At 37.2% G+C, this 18,429-nt stretch overlaps 1 protein-coding gene and 1 pseudogene across 3 annotated transcripts in view; one reads left to right on the plus strand and one right to left on the minus strand.

Annotated features, from left to right (window-relative positions):
• Positions 1–18,429, plus strand: part of UBN2 (ubinuclein 2) — a 70,040-nt gene that overhangs the window by 31,218 nt on the left and 20,393 nt on the right. For both annotated transcript variants that reach the window (XM_080818774.1, XM_080818775.1), the window contains exons 4-11: positions 129–266; positions 1,334–1,437; positions 3,671–4,160; positions 8,854–8,924; positions 13,681–13,810; positions 16,736–16,854; positions 17,585–17,698; positions 18,283–18,426. In XM_080818774.1, coding sequence (XP_080674900.1) covers positions 129–266; positions 1,334–1,437; positions 3,671–4,160; positions 8,854–8,924; positions 13,681–13,810; positions 16,736–16,854; positions 17,585–17,698; positions 18,283–18,426 — 1,310 coding nt within the window. The remainder of the gene's footprint in view (positions 1–128; positions 267–1,333; positions 1,438–3,670; positions 4,161–8,853; positions 8,925–13,680; positions 13,811–16,735; positions 16,855–17,584; positions 17,699–18,282; positions 18,427–18,429) is intronic.
• LOC308352584 (NADH dehydrogenase [ubiquinone] 1 beta subcomplex subunit 3-like) lies at positions 1,780–2,065 on the minus strand (annotated as a pseudogene). The gene has a single exon. The product of its transcript is annotated as an NADH dehydrogenase [ubiquinone] 1 beta subcomplex subunit 3-like (transcript).

Here is an 18,429-nt window from a genome sequence, read left to right on the forward strand (position 1 = left end):
TCCTCATTGCATTTAGTTTCGTAGTTAGGATTTAAGGAAGGTGCTGACATAGTGATTGAATTTCTTTGATATATTTATAGAATTAATAGTAGGATGTATCTGAGACCTTTTTTTTTTTTTTAATACAGTATGACGAGTTAGTTCCTGCTTCTCTAACAACAAAATATGGAGGCTTTTACATCAACACTGGCACACTGCAGTTTCGCCAAGCTTCAGATACTGAAGAAGAAGATATTACAGACAACCAGAAGCACAAGCCACCCAAAGTAAGTTTATCCAGCATTGCAGTAGTAATGAGTGTTCAGTTAATAGGGTGTACTTTTTTATTTACTTGTGAATATAAGGAAAAATAAAATGCTAACCATTGTTTAATGAATCTGTAGTTATTTACATGCTTTAAGGTAAAATTATGTAGATAAGGGGAAATTGATATTTATATCATAGGAGAATTGTATTGTTTTAAAACTTCTCTCTCCATATGTGGTCTTATAATCTGCTGCTTGGGGGTTAAGAGTAAGTTTCTAGGATAAGTTAAGACGGTACAGAAATGATGAAAAGCAAAAAAAAAAAAAAAGAAATGGTGAAAAGCTATTACCTTTCCCAAGATGTATTTTATAAAGCTAATTGTATGGAATGTATACATTGTTTTAGGAAATGAAGAGTGTCCTTAGTTAAGTGTTTTTTTGGTTGTTTGTTTGTTTTTAAAGATTTTATTTATTGGGGCGCCTGGGTGGCTCAGTGGGTTAAAGCCTCTGCCTTCGGCTCGGGTCATGATCCCAGGGTCCTGGGATCGAGCCCCGCATCGGGCTCTCCGCTCAGCAGGGAGCCTGCTTCCTCCCTCCCTCTCTGCCTGCCTCTCTGCCTACTTGTGATCTCTCTGTGTCAAATAAATAAATAAAATCTTTTTTTTTTTAAAGATTTTATTTATTTATTTGACAGACAGAGATCACAAGTAGGCAGAGAAGCAGGCAGAGAGAGAGGAGGAGGCAGGCTCCCTGCTGAGCGGAGAGCCCGATGCGGGGCTCGATCCCAGGACCCTGGGATCATGACTCTAGCCGAAGGCAGAGGCTTTAACCCACTGAGCCACCCAGGCGCCCCTAGTTAAGTGTTTCTTGAAGTGTGATCAAAGGACTTAACTTGTACCAGAATGACCAGAATGTTTGTTAAAAACCACGCAGTGCTTGTATACCCCCAAGAATCTGCATTTATTACAAGCACTCCTAACGTTGTACACTGAACTTTGAGAGAAAACTGCCCTGGATGCTATATTGATACCATCAAAGAGTAAAGCATTGATACTCAGATAAGTGATACATTCTTCTATCATTTGCAGATTCCCAAAATAAAAGAAGATGACATTGAAATGAAGAAGCGGAAGCGGAAAGAGGAAGGGGAAAAGGAGAAGAAGCCAAGGAAAAAAGTACCCAAACAATTGGGGTATGTAAAATTAAACATCATAGGGTCATAGTTGACCAGCTGCCCTTTTAGAAAGATATATTTAGCATTTATTCATTCAGCTTTGCTGGGTCTAATTTAATACTCTATTTATAAATGTCAATGACTGTTAACTTATATTTAATAATATTTATATGTATTTGGTGTAAGTATTAGTAAGTAGAAAGTTTTGTCATCTTAGGTTTTGGGAGTTTTTTTGCACATGTATTCTTTACTAAATCTTACTAGTATTCTTTAAGGGGAAACACACAGACAAGTACATTGAAGAAATCTTATTTTTATAAGAGATTTAAGAAGCCTTTAAGATATTTCCAGGTATTATCTTCAGTGACGCTTCTTATCTTTATTCTTGGACTCCAGGTAATATTCAGCTCCTACAGCTACCACAAATGCAGCAAATCCCCATTTGAATTCTTTTAATAATGCACCAACAAAGGAAACATTGTTTGCAAAAGCACCATGTATCTCCAAGCTTCATTGCGGCTCCATGGGTCCATGCAGCCAGCTTCTCCTGGACAGTTTCTAATGGTGTTCCTTCTGTCTTCCATTGTTTATAATCTGGAAGTTCCAGTTTACTATGGCCATGTTCCTGCCCACGTCTGTGGGCCATGTCTGACAGCAGTCGGACCTCTCATGACACTCAGTATTCAATCTGTCATCTTCAATTTTAATTAATTAATATTTATTGATTGATAAGTAGAAGAGTTTATCATTTTAGAGACTCACGGTGCTTTAGATCAGATTTACAAATTCATTTATTAAGTATTTTGCTCATTACAACTTTTTACCAACAAGAATCAGTTTGAAAAGATAGTATAAGCCTTAAACAATTGTTTTGAACTTTCTGTGCTAAAACTAAGCTTATTAGATGCCTGGGGATTGAGGATTGGCAGTAGTCTTTGTGTGAACAATTTATAGTTGTTTTACTATTTAAAAAGGCATTTGTTTAGCTCTTCATGCTTATAATTTGAGGTAATAGTATTATCTCTAAAAATAAAGCAGAATTTCTCAAAAGACTAAGTCATAAGAATAAAATGTTTATACTATGCATTCATAAAATTACCATTTGCTCTTGCTTCTCTATGACTTTTTTTGGAGAAGTAAGGGACAGAAACTATGAGAGGCTGGATTTTCTTCCCCTCCTTACCAGGGGAGGTGCATCTGCATTTTGGCCTATCAGTATTCAAAAGATTGATGTAGGGAGGTATTTATCCTCCTGTAAACATGAGATTTTAGTGACCTTGGAGTCAGTAAGTAAGTAAGGAAAAGCATAGATTACTAGTGAATATATTAAAAGGTCATTATTTACAAGTAAACTTCTTTGGGAACAAAGTCTATAATGCCTTTTATTGAATTTGTCATTTTCTCAAATTCATAACTTATTCATGCAGCAAATATTTATTAAGTACCTGTTGTATACCAGGTATTGTTGTATTTGTATTTGGAGTATATGTATTTGGAGTATGTAACAGTAAATGAAACATGGGCTTGACTTGAAGTTACAAATCATCTTTTTGATTCTGTAGTGCATATAGAAGCATATAAGCCATAGAATGTAGGAAAGATTTCTAGAGAGAGTGGTAACTGAACTGAAACCACCTTTTCCCCATGGTTTCCGTAGGGAGAACATTGTCACAGAAAATTACACGTATATGATTGCCTCACATGGCTGTTCCCAGAATGGAAAGTGAAAGTGATCAGAAGGTAGCAGCAGATAGAATAGGGTCTAGGAAGATTTTGCATTTCTTTGGCAGCTTGTAGCACAAACCACCTGGAGTATCAGTTTGAAGTTTTACTTGTGTGAGCTTCTCTGGTTGTAAGGCAACTCTGTTTTTAGCGAAAGTGCATTTCTTTACTTGGTTTATTTCTTAGGCGACCACTTTATAGAAGTGCTTAAGAATGTGAACATTCCAAAAACGGTAGTAAGTTTAACTTCATATTCTCTAATAAACCTGAGTACATTCTGTTGTGTTTCTTTCTGTTAACTTTAGTCCATTCATTTTCTTCACTCTGATGACCATTTACCTGTCGACCTTTCCTCAGTGACGGTACATCCAGATGATGAGAAAGATGCTGTGATAAAAGGATTATTTAATAAGAAATTTGCTCTCCCATATATCAGATGATTGTTTTGATGATCTATGCCTGCTTATTTACATGAGGCTTTCAACTTTAAAATTATGCATAGCCTAATGGATGACTTTTTTCTTCACAGAGTTGTGGCTCTAAATTCCCACAAGTCTGAAAAAAAGAAGAAACGTTATAAAGATTCTCTTTCTCTAGCTGCCATGATACGAAAATTTCAGAAAGAGAAGGATGCATTAAAGAAGGAGCCTAACCCCAAAGTCCCAGTGAACTTAACGACCTCCTCTCTGAATAAACCCCCCTCCACTGCTGCAGCATTGGGAAATGACGTCTCGGACTTAAATCTGAACAGTGCTGATCCGGACCTCCCTATTTTTGTTGGCACAAACGAACATGAACTGTTTCAGGAAGCTGAAAATGCCCTAGAGATGCTAGATGATTTCGACTTTGACAGATTACTGGATGCTGCTTCTGATGGTAGCCCCCTCTCCGAGTCAGGGGGAGAGAATGGAAACACCACCCAGCCAACCTATGCCTCTCAGGTTATGCCCAAGGTGGTGCCTACACTCCCAGAGGGTCTACCTGCTCTTCTTGAAAAACGCATTGACGACCTCCGTGTAGTAAGTGTAATAATTCCCTTGTTTCTTATTTGCCACATAAACTTGACAATAAATGCTTTCTATAAGACAAAAGTAATAACCCACAATCCCAGCACCCATATAAACAACTTATGATTTTCTATATTTCCTTTATGCATTGGCCATATGCATAGGCTTTAGATTTGAAGTAGGTAATAGTTACAGCAACATAATGGGTGACTGTTTTATTATTTTATTTCATTTTATAAATTTTTTAAAAGATTTATTTTAGAAAGACTGAGAGTATGCTTGCAGAAGTGAGTGTGAGGGAGAAGGAGCAGAGGAAGAGGGAGAGACTCCTCAAACAGACTCCCCACTGATCACAGAGCCTGAAGTGGGTCTTGATCCCAGTACCCTGGGATCATGACCTGAGCTGAAATCAAGAGTTGGACACTTAAAGGACTGAGCCACCCAGGTGCCCCTTATCTTATAAATATTTTTCAGCATAGCTTTCATAAATAACAATTTTTATTGTAAAAAAAAGTCACATAAAGACAATAGAGGGAAGGGAGGAGCAAGTAGTAACATTACACAAGCATACCTGAACTTGGTCCAAGCTATCAACATCTAGTTATTTTTTAATTGATTTTTCCAGCTAATCACATTTAGTAAGATGCATTGTGTTCCCATTAGGCCAAACTTGAGGGCTGAACTTTAGCATGTCACATTAGATACCTCTCTAGATTGACTTGGATTCATAATCTTTGTTTAAGTAGCTGCAGATCCAGATAAGTGTCATCACACTTTGTTTAATCTCAGGGAGATAATATTTTGACTTAAAATAACATGCCAGCAGGTGCCCTGGGTGGCTCAGTTGATTAAGTGGTTTGCCTTCAGCTCAGGTTCCTGGGATCAATCCCCACAGCAGGCTTCCTGCTCAGCAGGGAGTCTGCTTCTCCCTTGCCCTCTGTCCCTCCCCCTGCTATGCTCACCCACTCTCTCTCAAATAAATAAAATATTAAAAATAATAATAATAACATGCCAAACCTAGCTTAAAAGGCCCTTCTTGATTACTTGAGCATCTTTTTTTGAACCCATGCCATATTTTAGTCCTCATTTTTTTCTTGACTACAAAAGTAAAATGCACAGTATAAAATGTATTTTCATACATAGGGAAAGATCCCCCATAATCTTACATTCCCCACTCCCAGCAGAAATAACCACTATTAAATCATTTATTTTTCTGGATTTTAATCCATTCATTTGCAAATGTTATAGTATTATAAAAAATAATTAATGGGATGGTAATGTATGGACTATACAGCTTGCTTCTTTCTCATGTGATTGTAGTAACCCAACTTAAGTCACATTTTAAAATTTACTAATCATCTTTATATTGTATTTATTTTTCATAACTTTAACTGAAATTTAAATACCTGATTACGGGAATATTAGATTTATCTAATTTTTCTACAGATTTTATTTAGTAATTCTATTATTTTTTTCCAAATTTTTTATTCTTTAGCATTTCTTCTGAAGTTGTGACTTAATTTTGGCTCACCCATATTTTTACTTATTTTAATGTATTTCATTAGTATGGAATTTAGAGAAGTGTGTTAAAATATCTCATTGCCAATATTTCTTAGGTTATAAATTGTGTTTACCATCATTTTTGCTTTATTTCCATGATGTGTTGTTTGACCCATAAAATTCTTGATGGCTAGATCTTCTTTGTGGTGATTATCATTTGAAGGTGACTTTTTGTGCTGTTACTGCGTTTTACCTTGAATTTAGTTTTGTCTGACTTACTGTAGACTCTTTTGTCTTTATTTCTACGTGGTAGTTTTTCTCATCATTTACCTTCAACCTCTTTGATTTTATTTTAGCTCTTTTTCTTATAGACAGTGTTTAATTTCTTTATTGGCCTCATCTGAGTCCTTTCTCTTTTAACAAATGATTTTATTTTTTTACACTTGTCATAATTATATAATTGATCTTTGTCATTTTCTTTTTTATCCTGTTACTCATCTCTTTTGTTTTCATTGTTTTGCTATTTTCTGTGCTTATTTTTTGAAAAGTATACAGTCTGTAGATTCGGTAGTAAGCAGGTTTTTATTTAATCTCCTCAGCTACTCTGCATGGGAAATATAGGTATTATTTCCTTTTTGTGGTTAAGAAACTTGAGGTAGATTAAATAGCTTGGTCATGTGTGTGTAACTAGTAAGTTGTGGAGCCAGATTTTCGCCACAAGGGTTCACCTAACTCCAAAGTGTATGCTTCTTGCTTTCCCATGTTGCCTATCTCTAAAACCTTTAGTTTTTTACAGGTTTTAAAAAGTGTTAATGATGTGTTCCACATTTTGCAAGATATTATTAATAATAATAGCTCTTGGGGTGCCTGGGTGGCTCAGATGATTAAGCCTCTACCTTCGGCTCCTGATCTCCAGGAGCTGAAGCTCATGATCTGCAGGTCCTGGGATCGAGTCCCATATCAGGCTTCCAGCTCAGTGGGGAGCCTGCAACTCCCGCTCCCACTCCCTCCCTCTCTGCCTTTCCCCCTGCTTGTGCTCTCTCTGTCTCTCTTTCAAATGAACAAATACAGTCTTTTAAAAAAAAAAAAAATAGCTCTTGAGGCGCCTGGGTGGCTCAGTGGGTTAAAGCCTCTGCCTTTGGCTCAGGTCATGATCCCAGGTCCTGGGATCGAGCCCCGCATCGGGCTCTCCGCTCAGCCGGAAGCCTGCTTCCTCCTCTCTCTCTCTGCCTGCCTCTCTGCCTGCTTGTGATCTCCGTCTGTCAAATAAATAAATAAAATCTTAAAAAAAATGTTTTTAAATAGCTTTTGTTTATTTAGCAGAAACCTGTACTCTGTATTGAATGCAGTGTTTCTGTGTCTCACATAGCATTTAACCATTCGGGGGAACAGTACCCTGATTGGGTTTAGTGTGCTTTGCCTACTGTGTAGTCTGATCCTCCAACAGTCAGGTGAAGTAGGTAGTGATCTTCCATTTAATAGATGAGGAAACTAAGGTTCAAAAGGTGACGTGATTTGCCCAAGGCCACATAATTTTTAAATGGCTGAGCCGTGATTTAAGGTCAGTATTTAAAGGCAGGACTGTGGAGTTCCATTGTAGGCACTCTGTTTGCTGTGTTATATGCCATTCATTTTTACTTACTAAGCAAAATTGATTAATAATGAGTGTGTTACAGTCTTGTAAAAGCTTTGTCATATCTTATATACCAGAACATATTTCTCTTTCTCTCTCTCTTAATAGCCCTTCCAGGGTTAATACAGGTGCTCCCTGACTCCTTGGTAGGAAATCATCAGTAAGAAGTTTGATTTCACTTACTGGTATCTATGACTTCTCTATATGTTTTATTTGAAATACGAGAATGGTATTTTTTTCTTTAGGAGGTGAGAAGTCATCCTTAGTTTAAATGCTTATGTCTGTGTGAGAAGGAATTGCTTCTTGTGGCTCTTTTCTTACTTTGTAATATTCTTCCACTGTACAACCTCTTGACTTTTTATTATTTTTCTTGAAGTTTAGTTTCCCTATGCCTTTCATATATTTCCACCCCCTACACGTACCCAGTTTTCATGCTAAGAAGTACTGAGGCACATCTTAGAAATTTTCTTCTACTTATTGCATATAAAGTCAAATAACTTGGTGGGATGGCTGAGTCAGCATATGGCTTGCTCAGATTATTAGATCAGGCTTCTTGGTGTTTTATACCTCATGGACCTCAACTACATCGTTTGTGATTTTCCCAGTGCATTTTCCTTCTGGTGGGGTTTGCTGATAACTTGGTTTCTGGTCACCTGGTTGAGGTGACAAACATAACGATGAAATTAACCTCATTGTATTATTAACTTTTGCTTATCCCTTGATAATTACCTTTCCTACGTTTTTTGGTTATAAGTAATTAGGTGGAACCTAAACAGGCTGCAGGGAGCCAGGTGTCTTTGTACAGGGTGACGGTGTTGCGCAGTAGAAGTCAGAAAGCTTGTGTCTGAGTCCTGGATCCACCACTTACTAGTAGTGTGATTTGGGGGCATGTCATGTAACCTCTGACAGATTTAGCTTCCTTGTTTGTACAGTGGGGGCTGTCATGCTAATGTCATTGGCTGTTACGAGGTTTAAAGATGGTAATGAATATAACGTGTAGAATATCAGGTAGATACCTTGTAGACACTCAATAGAAAGTGAGACATCTGCTTGTTGTTATCCTGGAGATCACAGCAATAATTAATAAACCTGTGGATGGTCAAGTACACAAGATACCCAAAGCACTAAGAAGTCTTGTATGTATAATTTTGTTAATTTAGTAGGATTAAGAAAAATTAAATACAGAGGTAATAGGAAACATTGGCGTATATGCTAAATGTGTTACACTAATTTCCTGCTCATGCCATGTACTAAACTGGGTATGGAGGATACAAAGTGAAGTAAATCACAGTAGCCCCACCCTCAAGAAGCTTATCCTTTAGTAAATAAATATGGAAACAATGTGTTTATTGAAAGTGATTGGCATGGCGCCTGGGTGGCTCAGTTCCTTAAAGGTCTGCCTTTGGCTCAGGTCATGATCTCAGGGTGTTGGGATGGAGCCCTACAGTGGTCTCTGGCTTTTCCTCTGCCTGCCACTCCCCTTGCTTGTATGTGCACACTCTCTCTGTCAAATAAATAAGTAAAATCTTAAAAAAAAAAAAAAGCGATATTGACAATCTTATGTTTCTCTAGGCTGCCAAACTTTTTGATGAAGAAGGAAGGAAAAAATTCTTTACACAGGATATGAATAATATTCTTCTGGAGTAAGTAATTCTCTTCTTTAATTAAAAAGCCTAAAAGTTATTTATACTTTAAGAATTCATTTAAACATACAGTTGGTTACAGCTTTACAGGTTGAATATTACTTTAGATTTAAATGTATTTTTTTGTCACTTTGTATGAAAATGTCTTTCTGGAACAGCTCTGAGTATTCTTATTAAATTTGGTATAATTTTCCTTCTATTTTCATTCAGACTTGAGAAGAATAATTCCATTGGCATCTAGCAAAATTAATTCATACAAACATTTATAGCCAAATGGAAAGTATGGTTTAATGAAGAAATTCTGGTTGTGAGGTAGGAGAGAGGCAGTGTGGAAAAAACAAAAGGAAGAATGGAAAAGGGAGGCTGAAGGCTGAAATAGGATACCGATTGTATTTAAATTAGTGACAGTTTTTCCTCTTACCTGGTGTTTGATACTAAGGAAGCTGCAGGTTCTAAGATTGTGGTCCCCTAAGCTGTCCTTATAAACCTATTGGCTTTTAAATTTTGACCATTGGTTTTAGAAGTGGAGCGTATAATTGGCTGCAAGCAGAACTGGGTAAAAAAGGCAATCCTGGAGAAAGCAGCAGATTTTACTCCTCTCACGTGAAAGTAATGTGTGCCTGCTCTTGGTGCTTCGGTAGTATTATATACGAAGAAACAAGCAGTGTTTCCAATACTGTGTGTTGAGTCCTGTCTTTTAAATGTATGTTGGAGGTAGTTTCTCATAAGACACGGAGAATGATGAATTGGTTTGCTTTGATAACTATTTTCTTTTTTGTTTGTTTGTTTTTTCCCTCTCCCCCTTGATTACTGTTTGAATTAAGTGCAATCTCTCTTTCTCCAGAGTACTTAAAAAATATTTTCGGTCCCCTGCGGACCCATGAAACATATAACCTGGTATGCTACTGGTTTGGTGACAGAGGAATTTCTTATTCCTATTCTTTATTTTAGCCAGAGATTTTCAGATTGATTCTGTCTGCCTAGAAGCAAGGCAAATGCTTCCTGCCTGCACCAGCTCCTTTTACACCCCGGATTCAATAAACAGTGTAACCATTACTCACCAGAGCTGTCCCAGATTCCCTAATCAGGAATCTGACTGGCTGCTTTTTCTTTCTACCGGGAGAGCCCTAAGTTTACTGGATCAGGTCCTTTTCCTATGATTGAGACAGTGCTTTTTTATTTTACTCTTCTATTAGAGGGACTGACTTTTCTCCCCTGAGAGAAAGAAAGGACCATCCTTGGGATATAACATCTCAGATAAGCAGAAGAATATCAGCATTCCACTAACAGGCTTTCTTTCTTCTTCTTCTTCTTCTTCTTTTTTTTTTTTAAAGTAATCTCCACACGCAGCAAGGGTGTCGAACTCATGACCCTCAAATCAAGAGTCACCTGCTCCACTGACTGAGCTGGCCAGTTGCCCCTCCTGCCCTCTAAAAACTGTTTTTATTTTAAAATTTACTTTATTTATTTTAAAGTAGGCTCCATGCCCAGTGTGAGGCTTGGACTCATGACCCTGAGATCAAGAGTTGGATGTTCTTCCAACTGAGCCAGCCAGGCATCTGCCTGCCCCCAACAGACTTCCCTTAATCTTCCCTATGTCTATCTTAAATCCTCGAGTTTCGTTAGAGCCCATCTATTTTTTTATTTCACAGAGTGTGCCTCCAGTACTATAAAGCTGTAGTGTTCAGAGTTTAATGTTTTCCATTTTAATCACTTATTTATGCCCCTGGCCTCCGTTTCCACTTTCCTAAACAAACATCCCTTGTTTCTCTAGACTGAGAGCACACGGTACATGATTATTTAGGGTAGTAAATTCTTATGAAATTAATCCAGGTGTATTGGCTCTGCCTCACCACTGCTTCGTTATGCTGGGCAGAAAGGGGTGAATTTGTTGGAACAGGAACACTTTCTCTTTTTGCTTAATTGATTTTGACTAGGATCAGCAAATATACAACTTGCCAGCTTAATCTCTTTCCCTGTTTCCTCCTTTATCTCAAGCATACATTGCTAATAAAATCTTGATACTCTTTGCCTGTGATCCCAATCCAACCTGAGCTGTGTTCAATAGATATTCTAAAGTTGTTTAGGGTTAGGAGGAATTTACATCCCTCTTGTGTATTATCAATCAACAGGCTTTTGAATTCTTGCTATAAAATAAGAACTATTTTGGATTTTGTATTTAGGTTACTGCTCCCTAAGTCTTCAGTTACTGGTTTTCAGTGGTTCTGTTATGTGAACAGTGTTGGTAAGATATATGGAACACTAGAGGAATAATTCAGTTGGAATTCACTTGGAGTTAGTCAGCTTTTCTTTTGCTAGTGTTTTTAAACTGATTGAATGAGATATATATTCTGGGTTTCTTTTTAAGACTTTGTATATTTATTTGAGAGACAAGGCATGAGTGGGGGTGGGAGGACAGAGGAAGAGGGAGAAGCAGACTCCCCACTGAGCAGGGAGCCTGACGTGGGGCTGTGGCCCAGGATCCCGAAATCATGACCTGAGCCGAAGACAGACAATCAACTGAGTCACCCAGGAGCCCCTATATTCTGCTTTTTTAAAAAGAGGGAGAAGGGTGCCTGGTTGGCTCAGTTAGTAGAGCATGTGACTTTTGATCTCAGTGTCATGAGTTCAGGCCCCACATTGGGGTAGAGCTTACTTAAAAAAAAAATAATAAAATAAGAAGAGGGTTGATAGGATAGGAAGATAGTCATATATCAACTATGGGGAAATGACTGTTTCTAGAATTCTGTGTGAAAATACGGGTAAGACTAAGTATTCCTGAGCCAGAAGAATCTTGTTTATAAAGTTGACCATTGCTTGAGCTAAGGATTCCTGTGTTGAGTTTCTTGGAGGCTTCTTCAGAGGCAAGTGAGAGCCTTGTAAAGACAGAGATATAAAAGTGGGTTTCACGTACCCGTTTGTGGGTTACTCACAAAACCCAGTGTTTGTCCTCTAATGCATTGTCAGCAGACGATCCCAGCATATTTTTATCTGTTTAGAACGTGTAGTGATCATGTGTTCATAATATTATCAGAGGTTTGTGACCCATCCGTCATAACTTCCATGCATGATATCTGCTTTGGCGATAGACTTCACTTAAAGAAGTGAGAGAAGCTGGTAGATAGAAGGAGACAGGCTCAGGGAAGGTTTGTTGCTTTAGGGGAACCTTTATTTTTTTGAAATGTGAAAATTACTGAAATTCAAACTTTTCATTACCATGTGTTTTAGGTACTTCTTAGACCTTAGAAGATTGGAATTCTTAGTGAGAAAAAAAAAATTAAATGTGTGAGGGATGTGTGCTAAAAATATACTGCTGCCAGGTAGGAATTTGTATATATTTGTGATAGACCAATTTGTTGGTAACCTTCAGGGTTAATACGCTTCTCTAATTTTTACCTGGTATTGGCATAGGAGCAGGGGAGTCAGCTCTTTGTGTTTTTGAGTTTCCCCTCTCTTTGGAAACCACTGATTTTTATAAGTACCTATTGAGTCACTCTGTTCTTACTTGGAATCTCTTATTACTTGGAGTTTCTATTTTATTTTCAGCCTTAATTAATCTTTAATAATGGGGCAAGCCTAGAAAGCCTCCTACCCAGGGTCTAGATTTTTAATAAAGATCCCCCCGTAATGTTCTTTAAACCAAATGTTTATACACAGAATTCATGGCCATAGTGATTGTTTCCCATATGATCCTCTGCATTTGACCTTCTGGTTCTTATAGATTCTAAACATGTTTCCATTCATCTATGTATTTGACTTCTCTAATACCAAGAATTTTTATTGCCAATGCTAAGAGCATATTCTCCACATTTTGTTGTTTCTGAAATTGGAGTAAATAAATTCTTATAAGTGATGGATACACTTGATATGGGAGGGCTTCTTTCCTTCCCCAGATGCTGTTAATTGACTCTTTGGATTCATCTTATATTTGTGAAAATTATTTATTAAATATATCTGCACCTTCTCCTATAATTGAATGTGATGATTTGGACATAGTTCTTGCCAAGAGGCCCAGTTTGGTCTTGGCCTTCAAATTAATATGTGTTCCTACCTTCCTACAATAGAGGCTGCCAGATAGATACCGTGTCTTTCATCCTAGTAGAAACCTCAATTATTGATTAGTAGACTTGTCCTGCTGAGAATATGGCGGCTGTTAAAACTGTTCTCCTTTTCTTATTTTTTATTTTTTAATAACTATTACATTAAATACCCATTTAACAATTTATTTTTGGTCTAAAAAACTAATTTACGAATGGAAACAGGAAATGAAGAATTGGAATAAACGGAACAAACTACTAAATATCTAGCTTAGGCAGTGCAGGCATAATGGAGGAGACAAAGGTGGATGAAAAACAGTCTGTATGTGTATCCAGAAGTGCTTCACCTCTTCCAAATCTGAAATTGTTTTAAACACCCGTAAGGAAAAAATACTCTAAATTCATCAAAACTATGTAACTCTCTAGCGTAGCAATTGCGGTGGGGGAGAGAGGATATGCATATCTATCTGAGGGAATGAGCTTTTGGTTAATTGAGTTCCTGTGCTTTATCCCAAAATGTAGACTTTACCCCTGTTCATCAAAAAATTATTCACCAGTTTATTGTTGTATAAATTCTCTCTATATTTTCTCCTTGAAAAATACTGTCCAGGAAATCATGGAAAGATAAAACGAGAGAAGAGTTACTGCCTTTGCCTCCTTGCTTGTGTCAGTACCTGAAGGAAATTCTGTACTATTTATTTGTCATTGTTTTTGTTCAGCATCGAGTTACAGCTACAGGAACTAGGCCCTGTCATCCGTAGTGGTGTCTACTCCCATCTTGAAGCTTTTGTGCCATGCAATAAAGAAACACTGGTAAAACGTCTAAAGAAGTTACATCTCAACGTCCAGGTAAGACAACGAATAATAATATCCATATCTGAGGTTTTATAACCTATAAAGAGACTGGTTTCTATTTGGGGCTTTTGTGTATTAGGTGCTTTATAGTCTTATTGTACATATGGAATAACTATAGGAGTTGTCAAAGGCATATTGGATCTCTTGAAAAAACTTACTTTTTAACAGTTGATAAGTCTAGATGAGAATGTTTTCTAAGGCTTAGATTCTTGGACTGGTAAAATAACTTCAGTTCCACAGCTGATACAGTTTTGCCCTCAAGAAATATCTGACAGATTTAGAACTCAGTTTTTTCATTATTGAGCTGGATCTATGCAGATATGTTCACACCTACTTTACACAAACCAATGGAAAGAATCCCAGGGTAAACTTAGAGATTTTTTGGTGTAATCAACCATGTTTTGCTAGATTCTCCTCCCCTACAACCCCACTAGGTAATTGTCTAAGTTTGAATGCTTCCAGTGGTCAGAAACATATTTCATTGTAATATCAGAAAATTTTTCCATGCACTGAGACAAATCCAGGTGCTTTCCACCCCATTGGTCCTAATTCTACCTTTGAGTCTATTCATAAATCTAATTATTTGTCACCTTCACAGCTTTCATGTTTTTGAAAGCTTGTATTATGTCCCCTTCTTCACTTAATGTAAAATGGTTTTTAGTATCTTCATTGTCCTGATTACTCTTCCCTTAATGATTTATTTGATTATATATTTAAAAAATATTTATAACTTGCAAGTAACGGAAAAGAACTTAAATGCAATTTAAGACCAAAAATGACATTTTTTTCTATTAATAAAGGTATTTCATGGAATTAAAAATACAGCCAGGAAGGGATGGGAACTAATAATTTAGATTAACTCTTATTTCTCTCTACCCATCTCCCCATGTCTCATTTTTATCCTTGTAAGTCATCTGAAAATAAGATTACTTTTTTTTTTTTAAGATTTTATTTACTTATCTGACAGAGAGAGAGAGAGCACAAATAGGCAGAACAGCAGGCAGAAGGAGAGGGAGAGGGAGAAGCAGCCTCCCTGGGCTTGATCCCAGGACCCATGGCATCATGATCTGAGCTGAAGGCAGAAACTTAACTGACAGAGCCACCCAGGTGCCCCTGAAAATAAGATTACTTTATTCTCAAGGTTTTATATTACGGAAAAGCTACACGCACAGACTGACTTAGCCTTCTCATCCCAATCCAAGTTCTTGGGTCAGAAAATCTGATTATACTATCTTGGGTCAACCAAAACTTTTCCGGCCAGAGGTTGGGAGTCACATAGCACAACATGGCTGTCTAAGGCCCCCCATGGCTCTAATGGGGGAATGAATATGGTGCCCTGGACCACTTGTAATGTGATCTGAGAGACATAGAACTGTTTATTATAAGTATTATACAACTGTTAATAAAACAGCCTGACTCGGTTTTGGCTCATTTCATGATCTCAGTGTTTTGAGATTGAGCCCTTCATCAGGCTCTGAGCTGGGTATGGAACCTGGTCAGGATTCTCTCTCCCTTTCCCTCTGCCCCTCCCCAACTCCCCACATGCATGCGTGTGTGTGCTCTCTCTTAAAAAAAGAAAATTCTTTTGAATTGGGAAATCTTTCTCAGTTTAAAGCAGAGAAATAAACAAATGAAATTTACTTGAGATCACAGATTTTGTGTCTGTGCCTGGCTCCTTCAGACACCGGCAGTTGGAGCTAACTGCCATACATTCACGTGACAGAAGTGGGTACCAGTAAAAAAAGATCTAGAGGCAGGAGAACAACTTTTTATACATTATAAGATGTTTTCTAAGGAACATATCAGATTTGATATTTGGAGTTATTTAATATCCCTGTTGGCTGTAGAAGAAAACATTTATCTTAGCCCTTGCTTTTCTTTATATGGTTTTAGCATGTGTACTTTTACTCCCTAAATACTATATTGTTTGATTTTATATATTTTTGAGCTTCGTATAAATGGAGTCATACTGTCTCCATACTTTTCTTCTGCGACTGACTTTTTTACACTGAACGTTATGCACCTCAGATTTATCTGTGTCTTTTACATGTAGTGAACTCCATTTTTTGAGTACATTTGCTGTACAGTGTGTATGGTGTTCCATTCTATAAATACATCCTAATTAATTTATTCATGTTACTGTTGATGGATATTTGGGTTGTTCCATATAGTCTCAGCTACATAATTAAGAAGTGATCACCTAGGATTGATCCATGATACTGGATGTTTCACATTTCTTTTAATGGAATTTTTATAGCAGACAGTGTCATATGTGCTGTTATATTTATTAATTGGTATGAATGAAAATAGTAAGAGTCTTCCAGTTTCCTCTTTCTCTTTGGCCTTGACCTTGCATTTTTGCTTGCAGCATAAGTCATATTTAGTAACAATTTTAAATGAAAGAACAGGATGCCGGCATCCTGTTTGTAGTCTCCCAGACCGAATCCTATGTTCCAGTGTTGCAAAGCGATATCTCCACTTATGGTACTGCTTCCTCCTTATAATGGGGATCAACCAGTAGTAGTCTGCACAATGTAGATTTTGATCTGTATTTAATCTTAAAGTGTCCATATAATTTATTGGCCGGGGCATTTTTAAGAATGTAAAGGAATACATTGTGTGTCAACTAAACTCAAATAAACAGAATTTTAAGAAAAATTTGTCAGGAACACTTAATTATGCTGGGGTAACAAGCAAAACCTGGGATTCTCGTTGCCGGTCTGGGAAGTATGGTCATCCTAATTTTATATCCGGTGTGCATTATGAAAAGTCAGTGTGGTAGGAGAGGCGTCCACATTTAAATATGTTTACATTAAAAAAATAGGTTTTCATTTCAAATCCATAATCAGTGTCTTTTGTGGATCTGCTTTAATTCTTGTAAATGTGTTTTAAAAAACTTTCAGTATACTTTCTCCTCAGGATGATCGTTTAAGAGAACCTCTGCAAAAACTGAAACTGGCTGTTAGCAACGTGATGCCTGAACAGCTATTTAAATACCAGGAGGACTGCCAAGCTCGTAGTCAAGCTAAGTGTGCCAAGTATGTACCTCTTCTGTTTGGAGCAGCTTTTGCATTTGAGAAGTATTTTTAGCTCCGAAGGATTGGTCTTACGTAGATGTTACCATCAAGTAGAAATCCACATGTACCACTGAAGTGGTGTAATTGAGTGTTTTCTAAATGACACAACACTCCCCATTCAATTGCTTTCATGTTAAAAGCAAAACGTCTCTTGATTTAGTATATGCATGTGATCAAAGCAAGAGCTGGCACTGGTCAGACATTTCACACATCAGCCAATTTGGCTGAAGTTGGACACAAATATTTTCTGAACTGAAATATAAGTATTCATGGCCTTATGTTACAGTTTGAAGACCTTATATACCAAACCACTTTATAACACATTTCAAAGTATTACGTATAAGGTAGATTCCGCATTTACTTTCCCTTTTGAGTTAATATTCAGTTAAGCAGTTTAACAAGTGTCTCTGGAGCATATCATAGGCACTGTTGGTCTAAAACTCTGCCTCCCAGGACACCTGGGTGGCTCAGTTGGTTAAGTGTCTGCCTTCAGCCCAAGTGGTGATCCCAGGGTCCTGAGAGTGAGTCCCGAGTCGGGCTCCTTGCTTTGCGGGGAGCCTGCTTTTCCCTCTGCCTGCTGCTGCCCCTGCTTATGCTCTTTCTCTCTCTCTGTCTCTCTCTCTCTCTCTCTGACAAATAAATAAAATCGTAAAAAAAAAAATCTGCTTCATAAAATCTTTTTCATTCTTAGGTTGCAAACAGATGAAGAACGAGAAAAAAATGGATCCGAGGAAGATGATGATGAGAAACCAGGGAAACGTGTCATAGGACCAAGAAAGAAATTCCACTGGAATGACACCATCAGGTAAAATTTAACCAAAGCCTTCACTTTTAACCAAATAGATAATGCAGAACTAAGGTTTCTAATAAAAAGAATATATAGTAAATGAAAGAGTAGATTGGAAACAACCAAAGATTAGTGTGTAGGAAAAATTCATTCAAAAGAAGATTGATTTGATCCTAATATTCTTAGAGTGCTCTCACTTTTATTTTCATATCCTACTTTTTATAAGCTAATCTTCTAATAATTAAGTAAGTCATACTGGTTTCAGAAGGTGAAGTACTCCATATACTTGTATAATCAGTCATCTTTTTTACCAGTATTTCTGTACCCAAGTAGAGGGTTTGGCTACAGGACTATCCCTTTCAATCTTTGGTGCCTAGATGAAAGGTATCAAAGGAAATTGTTTCATATTGGGGATTTGGCTGTAGTGCAGTGAGTGATGTGTGTTGGAAATTATTTATCTTCATGTCATCTGAATTCTTGAGATAATATTCTTTATTATTGCTGTCAGATTTATGTGCTTTTAAAAAAATCTGTTTCAAGCTTAATTTTCCACAATTTTGCAGTCAGATTTATATATAAATATATATTTTTAATCTGTTTAGAACTTTGTTATGTAACCTTGTTGAGATCAAATTGGGATGCTATGAGTTAGAGCCAAATAAAAGCCAGTCCGCTGAGGATTATCTTAAATCCTTTATGGAGACAGAGGTGAAACCATTGTGGCCTAAGGGCTGGATGCAGGCAAGGTA

The sequence above is a fragment of the Martes martes genome, assembly GCF_963455335.1.
Source record: "Martes martes genome assembly, chromosome: 11".
Classification (NCBI taxonomy): domain Eukaryota; kingdom Metazoa; phylum Chordata; class Mammalia; order Carnivora; family Mustelidae; genus Martes; species Martes martes.